At 51.4% G+C, this 15,262-nt stretch overlaps 2 protein-coding genes and 1 non-coding gene across 3 annotated transcripts; 2 read left to right on the top strand and 1 right to left on the bottom strand.

Moving 5' to 3' along the window:
- Positions 1-4,012: 4,012 nt before the first annotated feature.
- On the bottom strand, positions 4,013-4,601 carry RPS29 (ribosomal protein S29). The gene is made up of 3 exons (XM_005528598.3): positions 4,452-4,601; positions 4,211-4,310; positions 4,013-4,132 (listed from the first exon to the last, which is right to left on the bottom strand). The coding sequence occupies exons 1-3, from the start codon at positions 4,511-4,513 to the stop codon at positions 4,124-4,126; spliced, it is 171 nt and encodes a 56-aa protein (XP_005528655.1). The 5' UTR covers positions 4,514-4,601; the 3' UTR covers positions 4,013-4,123.
- A 151-nt stretch (positions 4,602-4,752) lies between these two features.
- Positions 4,753-5,052, top strand: LOC148184056 (signal recognition particle RNA). Its single transcript, XR_015773045.1, has one exon.
- A 2,544-nt stretch (positions 5,053-7,596) lies between these two features.
- LRR1 (leucine rich repeat protein 1) lies at positions 7,597-15,014 on the top strand. The gene is made up of 4 exons (XM_005528597.3): positions 7,597-7,813; positions 7,887-7,985; positions 11,294-12,021; positions 14,182-15,014. The coding sequence occupies exons 1-4, from the start codon at positions 7,637-7,639 to the stop codon at positions 14,432-14,434; spliced, it is 1,257 nt and encodes a 418-aa protein (XP_005528654.1). The 5' UTR covers positions 7,597-7,636; the 3' UTR covers positions 14,435-15,014.
- The last annotated feature ends 248 nt before the right edge of the window (positions 15,015-15,262 follow it).

The following is a 15,262-nucleotide window of genomic DNA, read 5'->3' as shown; positions in this document are numbered from 1 at the left end:
TGCGAGCGGGAACGGCACCAATTTGATTTTTAAGTTTGTTTAAAGCAGTTTTACCACAAAACAAGTAAACATTTATAACTGAATAAATACTTTTCTGTTCAGTCAAGGAACATTCAGTGGCTGTTGGCATAAATATTCAGTTATGGAAATGATTGGATCGAAATAGATTTTTCCATGCCATAAATAAACATTCTCTGCAAGGAACACATTCCCGACAAGAGGCGTGAATGAGAGCCACTGGTGCCTCATGCCAGCCCTTGGGAATGTTTTATTTAGAAGCACTTCTGCTCACCACACAGCCTGATCCCATCTGCCTGGATTTCCCTGGATGTTGGAGCAGAATCATGGTGGAAAATCACAGAATCGAGTTGGAAAAAAATCTTTGGGATGATCAAGTCCAAGCTGTGCCCCATCCCCAGCTCAGAGCACTGAGTGCCACATCCAGCAATTCCTTGGACATCTTCAGGAATGGGCACTCCAAATCCCCCTGGGCAGCCAATTCCAAGGCCTGACCACCTTTCCCATGGAAAAAAATTTCCTGAAAAATTTCCCTTTGCCCAGGAACAACTCCTGGGATGGGGAAAGTTTAGCAAAGGACTGTGCTAAAGGAATAAATCAAATTATAAAGCAGGAGTTTGGGATATGTGAACATCACTGCAATTCCAGCCTGGTGCTGGAAATCAGCAGGGAGAAATCCAGGGAATTTACCCAAATCCATGGGATTTACCACAATCTCTGGTGCTGGGTGCAGGAGCGATGCTTCCCTGGAGCTCAGCACAGCTTTTGGCCCCACAAAGTGACCCCCAAATGTCCCTGAGTTTGACTCTCCTAAAATGAATTTATGGATAAAAGGTCAGGAATATCCACGGTGCCAGCAAGGATGAGGAGATCTCAGCATGGGAAGAAGCAGGAGAAAATCAGGGATAAGCAGCACCTGCCTGATCTGGGTGGGATTTTAAACTTTCTCCCCAAAATGACAGCATGGGAAAGGAAAGGGGAAAGGAAAAGGGAGAGGAGAGGAAGCAAATGGAATTTTGCTTCCAGTGTCACAGACTCAAGTGGGAGCAAGGAGAGCTCGGCACTGCCCCAGTCCTGCTGTCCAGCAGCAAGGATGCAAAATATTGGGATTTTCCAAATGAAAGCAAGGACAGGGACTCTGCAGGACAAATTCCTGCGTGCTCCAGCTTAAGGAGGGAAGATGAGATTCATGGACTCAGCAAGAAGGAATTGCAGGCTGACGGTGCCATCTAGCTGCTGCTCCTGGAGCGGGAATGCCGCGCTTCCCTGGCACTGGGAGCCATTCCCTGTGTCCTGTCCCTCCATCCCTTGTCCCCAGTCCCTCTCCAGCTCTCCTGGAGCCCCTTCAGGCTCTGCAAGGGGCTCTGAGCTCTCCCTGGATCCTTCCCTTTTCCAGGGGAACATTCCCAGATCTCCCAGTCTGGTTCCAGCCCTCATCCTCCTGTTCCCTTCACATTTTCCCTGCTCTTTATCACCGAGGTACTTTGGAAGCGTTTTTGTCACCCTCGATGGCCCTGACCACATTTAATTCTCTCAGGGGTTTGTCCTTCCCGATTCCTGTGTGCTTGGATAAATTCCCTGTATCCTCTCAGGCTGCCTGGCCCTGTTCCCACACTCTGGAGGTTTCCTTCCTTTCTACATTTGGGTTTGTCCCTTTCCCTCCAGCTTGGCTCTGGAACGCTGGACACCCCTAAAATCAGCATCCCTCCAAGCATTCACCTGCAGCCTCCAAACCACCCCAGGGGGAGCTTGATCCCTGCAGGAACTGGGGAATGTCAGACCAGGAATATCGAGCTGAAAGCTTATCCCAGTGTCTGGGGAATTCCTGATCCAGGCGACTGGGAGCCGCCTGGGAGAAGGAAAACAGCCCAGCCTGGTCCCACAAACAGGAGAGACAGCAGAGCTCAGCAATTCCCAGCAGGAATGGGAATTCTGCTTTCCCACAGAGCACTCTCAGCTTCCTTTTCCAGCCTCGGGATGAGCTGAGAAGCCAAGGTTTTCCCCAAAGCCTTTGGAATTCCTTCTGGAGCCTGTGACAAGCAGAGGATTGATCTGGTGCACAAACCAATGCCATTTAGTGGGGTTTCAGCAGTGCAAATCCCTGATAAACTCCACTCCTGCAGCCGGAAATTCCCTTTCCCAAAGCCTTTCCCTGGCTCCGAGCAGGACATTTCCCTAAAGGAAAACATTCATGAGTTGTTTATTATTAATGCAAAGTCCTTGAAGTGGATTTTGATTTCACCTGTTCTTTAGGGGAATCAGCAGCTCTTTATAAATCACTTTGCATCCAAATAAAGTTCCAGCTTCACATCCCTGAACCTCCAGAGAGTGGAGCCACCAGAAACAAAATGTGATTTGCACACTGAGCTCAGGAAAATTCAAATTCTAAAATTTTGTTAGCTCATCTTCATTGTATTTTGAGCAATAAATACCTGGTTAAGGCAGCAATGAGGTAAAAAGGAATTACAGCTTGTCCTACACCACTTTCTCCTCAGGCTTAAAAGATGGGAGCAAAAGAACCGGGAAAAGGCAATTGGAATTTTGTAATTGCACAAAATTAGGTGCCAATAGATGTATTTGAATGTTCACATGGTAATTTAAAAACTTATTTCAGCTTTGGTTTCAATAGGGATTTGCTTTGCAATCGCCATCCCCAGCTATTTGTTTTAATTTTGTTTTCCATTATGAGGAAATGTTCTGGCAGAGATTTGGGGCCCAGATCCTCAGGGCAGCACCAGGAAAATGATCCCAAATCCCTTTTACCATCAGGAAGGAGCTTTGCTCAGGAAACAGGGACAAATATCTGCAATTCCCTGCCTGGCTTGAACAGCTCTTGCAGCTCTGAAAACCCAAAAAATTCCAAAGCTGCTGCCATTTCCAAGGTTCTCAGTGGCACCCAGCATGGGAGCATCCTCCTGTGTCCATGATGGGAAAAACATGGATTTGCCACTGGGAAGTGCCTCAAGCACCTCTGAGAGGCAGCAGGAGGAAAGCTGGAGCACAGCAGTGGGAACTGCAGAGACCTTCCCATCACCGATTTTGAGTTTCTCTCAGATTTTGAGGTAATTTTGTACCTCAGTTAAACCCCCCCTCTAGAAATTCAAGTATTTTGGTTAAAAAGGCAATGAGTTTGCTGGTTTTGGAGAACCACACTGAAGCCAAGCAAACACATCCCACAGGATTCCCCTCCCTGAGTACATCAACAAAAACCAGGCAGGAAAAATCCCAAAACCACCACCACAGCAAGTGAATATTTTTTATTTTTTAGTGTAGAACCTTCACACTGAAGAGTTGTCTGGTAAGAACCAGGATTTATTTAAGCATTTCTCACCCAAAATGAGAGGCCCAACCACCTCCTGGTGAAGAAAGCCAACCCTTCCCCAGGTGATGCCACACACAGACGGATTTAGGAGGTGGAAGGAGTTGCTTCCTCACCACCTAGTGCAAGGTGTCCCTGCCCAGGGCAGCGGACTGGAATTGGATGGACTTTAAGGTCCTTTCCAACCCAAACCATTCCAAATTCCATGATAATCCCAAAGCCCTTCAGCTTCTGCTATGGGCACACCTGGATTTTCTGCCATTCCCTCCTCACCTCATTGATTTCATAACCAAAATAAATAAACAAAAAGGGACAATACAAAGGCTCCTGGAGATTCCCAAGGGATCTGCAGAAGGAGAAGAATCAGCATTTGGCATCCCAGATGTGATGAAGAGCATTTACCTTGTCAGTCCCCTCAGAGCAACAGCAGAACAGCACCCAGACACTTGTACTCCCCTCTAAAGGACTCAGGAAGTTTAATTCCAGACCTCTGGCATTTAATTGACTCCCTTCAGAGAAGCTGTGGCTGCCCTTGGATCCCTGGAAGTGTCCAAGGCCAGGCTGGTCAGGGCTTGGAGCAGCCTGGGAAGCCGAGCACAGCAGGGCAGGGCAGCCCACACAAGAACCTCCACAGCCACTAAAACCTGTACAGAAGGGAAGCACGCACGGATCAGCTGGGTTAGGAGACCATTTATTAAATAAGGCCGAGCCAAGACACTGCAGATGCGTCAGGGAGGTCCTGAGACGCCCCGGGAGCTCCTGGCTGTCGCCTCATCCTCCCGGCGCTCAGTCCAGCTGCAAGAGAGCAGAGAGAAACGGGGAGTCAGCGGAAAGCGGCACCCCCGAGCCGCATCTCGCTGCAGCGAGGCTCACCTTGATGAACCCGATGTCCTTGGCGTACTGGCGGAAGCACTGCCGGCACATGTTGAGCCCGTACTTGCGGATGAGGCCGTGGCGGTTGGAGCACACGCGGCTGTGAGGGGAACAGAGAGAGGCGGGTGAGGGCGGGGAATGGCGCCGGGGAGGAGGGTGGGAATGGGAGGAAAAGAAGCGAAGCGGGAGGGGAGGGTAAGACAGCAGCCACAACCCGGGGAGCGCGAGGAGCAGCACTGACCAAGAGCGGGAGCCCTGCCCGAACTTCCTGGGGTGGCTCCAGTAGAGCTGCTGGTGGCCCATGGCTGCGCGGTGCCGAGAGGAAGATGGCGGCGGCCGTCTGCCCTTATACCCCTCACGGCGCCTCCCGGCGTGCACCGCGCGGCGCGCGCTTCCCGCCCTGCGACGTCACGGCCGCCAGCGCCGCGAGGGGCTCTCCCCCTCCCGTCCGTGACGTCACACCGCGGGGGCGGTGCCGCTCCGCCCGTCCCGTGACGTCAGCGCTGTGGAAGCTCGTATCGCCGGCGGAGCGGGCAGGCAGCGCCGGGCGCGGTGGCGCGCGCCTGTAGTCCCAGCTGCCGGGGAGGCTGAGCCCGACGGATCGCTTGAGCCCAGGAGTTCTGGGCTGCCGTGCGCTGTGCCGAGCGGGCGCCCAAGCTAAGGCCGCCATCAATATGGTGACCCGCGGGGAGCTGCGGGACACCAGGTTGACTAAGGAGGGGTGAACCGGCCCAGGTCGGAGACGGAGCAGGTCAAAGCTCCCGTGGCGGTCAGTAGCGGGATCGCGCCTGTGAATAGCCACGCCAGCGTAGCCTGGGCAACACAGAGACACGCGGGCTCCCCTTTTGCCCCAGCGCACCCCAAATCCACGCTCATCCGCACAAATCCCCCTTTTCGCCCCGACCCCAACACGCGCAAACACCGCCTCCTACTGCCCCAACACCGCACCGCACCCCGCGCCGCTCAGTTACTCAATGCACAGCGCCCAGCAAACCTCACACACAAATCTCACCTCAAATCACACATCTCCACAACACACGGATCCAAGGGGTCCCCGATTTATTTTTTTTTTCTGCCAGTGGCGGTTAATGTGATGAATGCCGGCTCAGGACGGGCCGGGCTGCGCCGACACCAAGCCCTCACTGCGCCTTCCTGTCGCTTATGAAGCCTGAGCTGCTGTTATCACACCCACCTGCCCTCAGCTCCTGTGTCCCCTCAGCTCCTCTGTGTCCCCTCAGATCTCCGTGTCCCCTCAGCTCCTGTGTCCCCTCAGCTCCTCTGTGTCTGTCCAGCTCTCCGTGTCCCCTCAGCTCTCCGTGTCCCCTCCGCTCTCCGTGTCCCCTCAGCTCTTCGTATCCCCTCAGCTCTCCGTGTCTGTCCAGCTCTCCGTGTCCCCTCAGCTCCCCGTTGTCCCCTCAGCTCTCCGTGTCCCCTCAGCTCTCCGTGTCCCCTCAGCTCTCCGTGTCCCCTCAGCTCCCCGTTGTCCCCTCAGCTCTCCGTGTCCCCTCAGCTCTCTGTGTCCCCTCAGCTCCCCGTTGTCCCCTCAGATCTCCGTGTCCCCTCACACGCACCATCCCTTCAACTCTTCCATGTCCCCTCCCTCACTCTTGCTACCCCCTCCATGTTCTTATGCAGAATTCTCTGTCCTTTCCTTTGCTCTCTGTTGCTGGTGGCACCATTCTCCCCTCTAACCCCTCTTTTCAATGCCAACAGATGTCACCAGGTGTGTTATGCTTTACTTGATGTTTATGGAAAACTTTATTATGTCATGCTTGGCCATGACTGTGCACTAGGTAGGTGGGAACTGGGGATTAGATAGGCGGATTTATGTAAACTTTGGTGTATAAATCATTTTGCTTTTTATTCCCTGGCGTGCTTGATTTGTGGACAATTCCCATCTTGCGTCCTGTGCAGAATAAACAATGTCTCCTTTCTAAACCTGACTCGTTCGTGTTTAGAGTCCCTAAGATTCGGCAACACCCTCAGCTCCTGTGTCCTCCCACAACTCCCCATGTCCCTTCACACCTTCCATGTCCCCTCATCCTCCGTGTCCCCTCACACCCCGTGTCCTCTCAGCTCCTCCATGTCCCCTCGCTCCCGTGTCCCCTTGTTATAGATACATATATTGGCTTTTTGCAAATATTAAAATTAATGTTATATGTGTAAAGTTAGAAAACTTTGTTGTATTAATATAGTTTCTTCTATTTCTGTTACTGATGAAACTTAGAAATAGTGGTATAATACACATATATGTTAAGCTATAACATGATGTTAAAACAAAAACAACTTTTGTTCATATAACCCAGAGACTGAAAAGATAGTCAGAGACCCCTGCATTCTTAGATTATCTTATTCAGATGAAGACAGCAGTGATCAGTGTTCCAGGTGGGGGAATTTATTGCACCGCTGTTATCGGAGTGTGAGACTGAATGGAGCCGAGAAGATTGATCTATTAGGGAGAGTTAGAAACTAAACAAAGGAAGATCTAAAACTTAAGAAGAATGTTTGAATTATGTGTAAGAATTTATACACGGGACAATCCTTTATTAGTAAGGTGTGGTCTCTTGGCTGAATGCAGACACCCGGCCGTATCTGTATATTTTACTTTATTTTTATCTCCTAATTGTCTTTCTACTAAACTTTTTAAATTCTATATAAAAAAAATACGTGGACCTCGTTTTTCATACCCACACCCCGTGTCCACTCACTCCCTGTGTCCCCTCTCTCCCGTGTCCCCTCACACCCCGCGTCCCCTCACTCCCCATATCCCCTCACACCCCGTGTCCCCTCACTCCCCATATCCCCTCACACCCCGTGTCCCCTCACTCCCCATATCCCCTCACACCCAATATCCCCACACTCCCCATGTCCCCTCCCACCCAATATCCCCTCACTCCCGTGACCCCTCACACCCCGTGTCCCCTCACACCCGTGACCCCTCACACCCCATGTCCCCTCACTCCCGTGACCCCTCACACCCCATGTCCCCTCACTCCCGTGACCCCTCACACCCCATGTCCCCTCACTCCCGTGACCCCTCACACCCCATGTCCCCTCACTCCCGTGACCCCTCACACCCCGTCCCTCCAGCCGTTTCTCTCTCCCTTTCCCGCCAAGCCTCACCAGACGCCTCCAGCAGGAGGTGCCAGTGGCCCTCCCGGCGCTGCTCTGAGGGCCCGCGCTCGAGCTGCCCGCCGCTGCCGGTGCGGCCGCTGCCGCCGGTACCACCGGAGCCGCCGCCCGCCCTTCCGGCCCCGCGATCCCGCTCGCCGGGCGGCCCCGCGCCCCTCACCGGGCGGCGGGCGGGACCGGGCAGCGCGGCGGGCAGGCACCGCGGCGGGCGCCTGTGCGCGCACAGCGCGGGAGGCCCCCGGCGGCGCCGCCCGCCGTGCGCGGGCCGGGGCCGGTGCCGGGATCGGGGCCGGGATGCGGCTGCAGTGCGAGGTGGAGGTGCTCAGCCGGCTCCTGCCCAGCTGCGGGCTGCGGGGCCGCGGCCGCGCTGCGAGAGCGCTGCTGTCTCTCGGGCGCCCGCCCGGCGCTGCCGGTGCCGGGATTTACCTGATGGTGTGCACGGCGCGGGACCGCGGCGGGGCTCGCTACAAGGTGGGGACGGCGGCGGGGGGCGGGAGGCGGCGGGGCTGCCCCGGGGCCGCCGCTGAGGCCGCTGGGCCCGCAGGTGCAGCAGAACGTGGAGCGGCTCTTCACGCGCTTCGTGGAGGAGGGAAAGGCCACGGTGCGGCTGCGGGAGCCCGCGGTGGATCTGTGCCTCAGCAAGGTGGGAGCGGCAGAAGCGGCGCCGGGAACAGCGGCGGAGCCGCGGCTCTGCAGGCTCTGAGCCGCCGCGGCAAGCGGGGAAGGGACGGTGGGATTCCAGAACGTTTGGGTTGGAAGGGACATTAAATCCCGTCACGTTCCACCCCTTCCACTGTCCCAGGCTGCTCCGAGCCCCGGTGTCCAGCCTGGCCTTGGGCACTGCCAGGGATCCAGGGGCAGCCACAGTTGCTCTGGGAATTCTGTTCCAGAGCCTCCCCACCCTCACAGCCAAAAATCCCTTTCCAGTGTCCCATCTATCCCTGCCCCACTGGGAAGCCATTCCCTCTTTTCTGGGCTGTGTTCTTCGTCTTCTGCTTCAGAAATCCATTTTCATGCTTTGCTTCACAGCTTCTTCAGAAAAAAAAATTTTCAGCCCTCTGATGCAATGTTGATCTTTGGCCTTAAATTGCATGAAATAGTTGCTCCTTATATTTTTCCTCATGGAAAAAAAAATGGAGAATCCTCTTGTTTTCATGGACAAAAACATCAGCGTGCTCACCATGGCTTTCATAGCACACACAGGCACCGTCCCACCTTATTTCAGATACCAGTGTATTTATTCACAGTTCCCAGAGGACTTGGAAAGTGTTTTTAACAGCACTAAACTCACCAAAACATATATTATCACTAAAATCTCATGTCCTTTTCTTCTCTGCCTGTTGCAGGAATCTTTTTTAGCCTCATAGGAGAGAAAAGTGGGCCAGGTTTTCTAAAACCTCTGAGTTCTTATGTAAAACTTTAGAGTCAGGCTGTGTAAATAAAAGCAAATCATGCTGATTGATGGTTCAGAAAATCCTTCTTCGTTTCTGTTATCTGAATCTGAGGAAAGCAGCCTGAATTCTATGAACCTGTTAAAGGGTTAAATAGGAAGGGAGGACACCAAACCCAGGTTTTTTTTTTTCCTGTGAGAAGCCAGTGTGCTCTGTATTTTGGAAAAAATAAGGCTTTTGTATTAGATTCAGAATAAATTCTGCTTCCTTTACTCTGAATTTTTTTTCTGGAGAGTGAAAAATCAAAAAGTTGATCTCAAAATATTACAAGTTCCTCTTAAGCTCTCCAAATCCAGAACCCAAATTTAAGATGTATCATAATTTTTCTGTAGTTTTCTGCCAGATTTTTATTACTTCATTACAGAAAAGCTTCTTAACTCTCAAAGATGAACAAAAACTTTGTGGAAAAGAGATTTCCAAATACTGGAAATGGGAAGATCCCTGCTTGTGCTCTGCCAGGCACTGGATTTGCTGCACTCAGCCAGGTCAGGAACAGAGTTGGGAAACATCAGGGCAGAGCATTCACCCCTGGAGCAGAAATAATAAATTCTGGGTGTTTTGTGGGGTTTATTTCCCTTCAGCAGGTCTGAGCCTGCTTCCCTGGAGCCGACGCAGCTCCGATTTCCTCGGCAGCGCTCATGGAGGCACCAACACACTTTAAACTCCTTTGCCAGCATCATCTCTGTGGCTGAGACTTTGGGCTTGGGGCAGGAAATTCCATCCTGAGCTCTTCCAAATAATTATTGGCTTTTTTTTTTTTTTTTTTTTTTTTGTGTGTGAGTATTTTCTTCAGCACATTCAGGGTTTCTCATCAAGAGGTTTGGAGATCTTACGTGGCCCTTTGGGGTGGGAATTGTGCTTTGTGTTTGAGAGCAAAGAAATCCTGCCTGTAACTTCATTCTGGTGCACAGTATTGATTTCACTTGGTCCTTACAGATCTGCAGGACCTTTTGGATTTAATTCCTATTTTAGTTATCTTGGAAATGCCACAAATGTGCCTGGAATTAAGGGAAATTCTGTAGCTGTTAATGTGTGTGTTAGACTGGCTGAGATAATGAGGGTTGGTGGTCTTAGAATCCCAGGATGGTTTGGGGACCTTAAATCACAGCCCATCCACCCCTTCCAGTGTCCCAGGCTGCTCCAAGCCTGGCCTGGGACGTTTCCAGGGATCCAGGGGCAGCCACAGCTTCTCTGGATAACCTTGGATACAAAGAAAGTTTGTTGTGCATCTTCCCCACCTCTGGAAGGTGTCACAGCAGGAATTGTGCTTGGGATGCTTATGGAAAATGATAATTTTACTTTACAGATGCAGTCAATGAAGTTTGACCTTTAGTGTCTTTTTTTCTCTCACATTTCTATCCAGGATTGTCTCAAGTATCTTTGTTTTCTTCTGCTGGGTGCTCTAGTCCTGAACCCTCTCAGATTTCGTCTAAATGTTTAGGGGCAAAATTGTGTTTGAGGTGCAAAATGTGTCCCTGAGCTTGGGCAGGTGACAGCTGGGAACACAAGGACAACCTGTGGGCTCTCTGAAGTCCAAATTAGTTCTTTTCCTTCTATGGTGGCAATATGGTTTTTATTTTGGAATTCACTTTTTAGCTCAGTGCCTGCCAGCCACACATCAGCTCGAGCAGAGACATGCTGGAAAATCTAGAAGGGAAATATTTGGTCACAGATGTTCATGAAAGTGAATTAAATCAGTGCAGCAGATGCATCAGAGCTTTCTGGATCATTATTTAAAATACACACCACTTGATGCTCTGATATTGAGAGTCAGAGAGAGCCTTTGATGCCAGAGGGCAGCAGTAGGCGGGATTTGGGAAGGAATCCTTCCCTGTGAGGATGGGGAGGCCCTGGAATAGAATTCCCAGAGCAGCTGTGGCTGCCCCTGGATCCCTGGCAGTGCCCAAGGCCAGACTGGACAGGACTTGGAGCAACCTGGGACAGTGGAAGGTGTCCCTGCCATGGAACTGGATGGGCTTTGAGTCCTTTCCAACCCAAACCATCCTGGGATTTACTGCCAAAATATTGTATCCCACCTCAAGCATTATTTGGTCTTTGTTTGTAAAGAATTTGCCCCTGTGTGTGGCCACAAGCACCAACTTAGCTTCCACCTTCCTTTTGCTGAATTCAACTCCAGCTTCCATCCTCTTCTTTCCATTCCTTCCTTCCATCCTCTTCCTTCCTAGCAACTTCCAGGAATTATTACCTCAGGTTTTAGATCTCTCATTTCCCCATTTATGTTTGTTCTTTTTATCCTGGTGGATTTTAGGGGACTCCCAGTGCTTGGGGTTTTTGTTCTGTCCTTCATTTCCAGCTGTAGATTCGGTGCTTTGTTCCTTCCCTGGGTGCTGCAGCACAGTTTGACCCGGATTATTCATAACAGAGCTGTTCCCTCTCCCATCCCATTGCCCTGCTGAGTGACAGCACACAAAACAGCCCAGAAGGTGTTAATAACCAGGATAATGAACTTTTTTAACTCCAGCCTTATGTTCCCCTGCAGGCAAATGTGATCAATTTAAAGACTTTCCTTTCAGCCGTGAGACTGGCTCACCAAGGCAACGACACCGGAGTTCTCCCTCTCTCACCTCTGGTCCCAGCAAAGAACTCCGACGTGGAGAAACCCAAAACCAAAATGATCATCACTTCCAGGAGGGATTATCCCCTCACCAAGAGCTTCCCTTTCTCCCTGGAGCACCTGCAGACCTCGTACTGCAAACTGGCCAGGATCGACAGCAGGGTGCTGTGCCTGAAGAAGCTGCGCAAGCTGGACCTGAGTCACAACCACATCAAGCAGCTGCCGGCCACGCTGGGGGACCTGGTGTGTCTGCAGGAGCTCGACCTGCACGACAACCACCTGGAGGCCTTCAGCGGGGCCCTGTGCAGCTCGGGCCTGCAGAAATCCCTGCAGTTCCTGGACCTGAGCCAGAACCAGATCCAGGCGCTGCCCATCGAGTTCTGCCAGCTGCGGGGCCTGGTGCAGCTGCGGCTGGATGACAACGCCCTGCTGCGCCTGCCCTGCAGGATCGGGCAGCTGAGCCACCTGCGCTTCCTGTCGGCCGCACGGAACAAGCTGCCCTTCCTGCCCTGTGACTTCAGGAAACTCTCTCTGGAGAACTTGGATCTCTTTGGGAATCCTTTTGAGCAGCCAAATCCGCTGGTTCCCAACATCCAGCTGAAAATCCCATTGACTCTGTTGGAGTGTGCTGCCAGGGCCACGGTCAATCACAGGTAAGGGCGGTGAGGGCACACCTGGCACTGCTCCTTCTCACCTGGTCCTTTCCCCTCAGTGCCTGTTTTCTCACCCATTAACTTCATAAGATTAAAATTCCTTTGAATTCCCCTTGTCAAGTCATCAGGATAAGGCAGGGAATTGGTGCCTTTGGAAGCATTTAAGGAAAGACAGAGATTGAAGTGTTTTCATCCATCAAGGGGGGATGAACAGAATATTTTTGGCCAACTTTGGGAAAAGAGAATCAATTCTACAACCCTGAGCCACTTCTTCAGGCTTCTCCCTGCTGTAGGTTTTCCTTAAGCTCCCAGTTTCCCTTGGTGTTGGAGTGAAGGTGTTCGGGCTCATTCAGACAAGCCCAGCTTGGAGGTCATTTAAAAAAATACGATTTCACCAAGTAAATACCATCCTCCCAGGCTGCTGTTTGTTATCAGCTCCCTCCTCTTCCCCCACACCATTTCCACCTCTCCACCCCTGATCCTTCATGTACCGGGAGCTGCTGCTTCCACCCTGCTCCGGGTGGGAAGGGAGCACAAAGGCAGAAATTTGGCACAGAAAAGGGGGGGAGAGTGGCTGGAAGTGTCCCTAATCTGCATCTTGTGCCTGTTCCTGCCTTGAGGGTGGGGAGTGCCCCATAAAGCCGGGGTAATTGTGCAGAAATTTGCACCAAAGGCATCCATGGGCACACCCTGAAAGGAGCTGAGCCACCACATATTCCGGGCCAAATCACCCTCTGCTGACTTTGCTGGTTTTATAATTAAACCCCACATGTCTCCTTTCCCAGCTTTATATAAATTGCAGTGGGTTTGATGTAAATATTAAGGCTTTTTTCTAGAGGATTTAATCCCTCAGCACTGGTCAGATTTCAGTCGCTGTAAAAACCTTGGGAAAGGGACAAAACAGAAGGAGAAGATGCAAAAATAATGTTTGGAAATCAGTCTTGATTCTGGTAAAGTACCAGAGTCCCTGATTCTGCTTTTCCCAGAAAAAAAAGGGTGTTCTGAAATTAAGGTGGTGAAAAACAAAAAGCCCCAGAGGAGTCTTAGCCGTGTGAGTGATGGTGTGTGGAAAGGCTGGGGAATGTGTAGGTGGAAGCAGGATGTGAGTCAGTGGGATCTGTGCTGAGTTTGGAGTGCCAGCTGGGCACTGCTGAGACCCACACTTCAGCTACCCCGACAGAATTCCTCAGGGGAATCATTTAACTTCTACCCCAAACTCCACACTGCTCCGCTGTAAATTCCAAAAGGAGCAATTCCCATTCCCAGCTCTGGATGTCAGTGCTGACACGATGGATGCAGAGAGCTGTGGAGCAGGAGAAACTTTTGATTTCATGCCTGCAGGGCAGTGCTGCTGCAAAAGGCTCAATTCATCTCCTGCTTTCTCCGAGTTGTGATTCAATGCTGCTACTCCTCGGTGTAAGAGAGGGAGGAGTAAATTGTGGGTGCTGTGCCAGGCCAGGCCCAAACACAGAGAATGTGAGGGAAGAACAGAATGTGCCCAGTTGTCTCATTATTCTTAATCTTCCTTTAATTCTCTAATTCTCATTACTCTTAATCTTTCTAACTCTGTAACTGGCTGTGGCCCAGGATTGCTGTGAGCTCCCTGTTGCGGAGTTCATGTCCTTAGGGAAGTGGCATTTCATTCCTAACCAGTCCCAAATCTCTGGTTTTCCATGTCTGTGGGATGCCTAGAGAGGCTGGGCAGAGTTAAAGGAATAAAGCAGATATTTATTAAAAAAGCCTTCAAAGGATGCACCTTGGGCAGTACCAGATGGACCCTGGGTCAGGTGTTTTCACACTTTTGTAAGTTTAGGTCCATTTTCACATTGTCCAATGACAGCTTCAGGTTATGAAGCCACATCCTCCCAGATTGCTCCATCACTTTGACTTTTTTTACACTTTTGGAGCCTGAACCTGCAGCAGTGGCTGGAAAAGGATTGTTGTGTCTGACTGAGTTGTGAGGAGAACTCTCTCACGCTTTATGTGAAGTTCAGAGTCACACACTAATGCAGTACAGAATCTGGAAAACACGAAGGCTACAACTGAAGGCACTGTGTGTCCTGGGAATGGCATTTCCCAGCTGGTGCCCGTGTCCTGTCAGTGCCTTCAGGCGCCACAGGTAACTGTGCTGAACCCCCCCTCACTCCTCTCATCCCACAGAATCCCTTACGGCTGTCACCTCCTCCCTTCCCACCTCTGTAAGGATCTGGAAGTGGCCAAAACGTGTCGGTGTGGGAGCTCCTGCCTGAGCAGCTTCATCCAGATCACAGTGACCATGAACCTGCACCACGTGGCGCACACCGTGGTGCTCGTGGACAACATGGGGGGCACGGACGCTCCCGTCCTCTGCTACTTCTGCTCCCTGGACTGCTATTCACAGTTCCTGGACAGGCACCTCCAGAGCAATGGGTGACACCAGCTCTGTCCGCTGTGTCTGGGGATGGAGGAGCCTGGAGGCGTTTCCTGCGGAGACAAATCCCTCTGGGAGCGAGGGGACGTGCCTGGCCCGACTCTTGTCCCCCTCTGGAATCTCCTCTGGTTGGAACACAATGTTTAGCTGGAGAGAACCTCCCTTAGAATGTGTTTCCCTTTCGCTGTTTCCGGGGCTTTGCTCGGAGTTTGGTGGTTTTTGTGGGGTAAGTGGTTCCTTCCTGGAAGGACAAAGTGGATTTATCCCAAACTTTCCCAGGTGAGGCTCTGAGCTCTGCCCACGGGCAAGGACTGCACTCCGCTCTTCCCAAGGGAGGAGAAGCCGCATCCAGACCGGTTAATTCTAGGTGCTTCTTTTTTTTAACGGTTACAACATTCCCACTGGGAGCAGGGACCAGCATTGCTGGGTTTCTACCAGAGCAAATGTGGTTTTGGGGGTTTTTCTTTGTGATATCAGAAATGTCTTTTTTCTAAATACGTGCCTGAAACTTTGTTTCTTAATCCTCCGATGATTCTTGAATTTGTTTCACTGTGTTGACTTAATAAATTTTGAAACCCTCCTGTGGACGTGTGGATTTGTGTTCTGTCCGAGGAGTTTTCCATCCAGGGTATTCCAGGAATTAACTGCTGGTATTTTTCTGGGGAAGACACCAAAAGGTTGAGCATATCCACAAATTCTTTTATTTCCTGTCTTGTCAGCTGCTTCATGACTGGGAGATGGGAACAGCAGGGAACAAAGATCCCCTGAGAAGTGTTTAGGGATCCCATTCCTTGGAACATGTGATGGCTTGGAGGCAGCACAGTGAAGTGG

Source organism: Pseudopodoces humilis, chromosome 7 (assembly GCF_049639895.1).
Source record: "Pseudopodoces humilis isolate 2021_Gansu_Grassland_sample_001 chromosome 7, ASM4963989v1, whole genome shotgun sequence".
Taxonomy (NCBI): domain Eukaryota; kingdom Metazoa; phylum Chordata; class Aves; order Passeriformes; family Paridae; genus Pseudopodoces; species Pseudopodoces humilis.
Note: the sequence above shows the minus strand (reverse complement) of the source record. Positions and strands in the feature narration are given on the sequence as shown.

What these genes read in the sequence shown, in the direction of transcription:
- LRR1 (XM_005528597.3), top strand. Translation starts at nt 7,637, where the DNA reads ATGCGGCTGCAGTGCGAGGTGGAGGTGCTCAGCCGGCTCCTGCCCAGC. An exon ending in GCGGCGGGGCTCGCTACAAG is followed by an intron (nt 7,814 to 7,886) that starts GTGGGGACGGCG and finishes CTGGGCCCGCAG; the next exon opens with GTGCAGCAGAACGTGGAGCG. An exon ending in AGGGCCACGGTCAATCACAG is followed by an intron (nt 12,022 to 14,181) that starts GTAAGGGCGGTG and finishes CTCATCCCACAG; the next exon opens with AATCCCTTACGGCTGTCACC.
- RPS29 (XM_005528598.3), bottom strand. Translation starts at nt 4,513, where the DNA reads ATGGGCCACCAGCAGCTCTACTGGAGCCACCCCAGGAAGTTCGGGCAG. An exon ending in GGGCAGGGCTCCCGCTCTTG is followed by an intron (nt 4,311 to 4,451) that starts GTCAGTGCTGCT and finishes TTCCCCTCACAG; the next exon opens with CCGCGTGTGCTCCAACCGCC.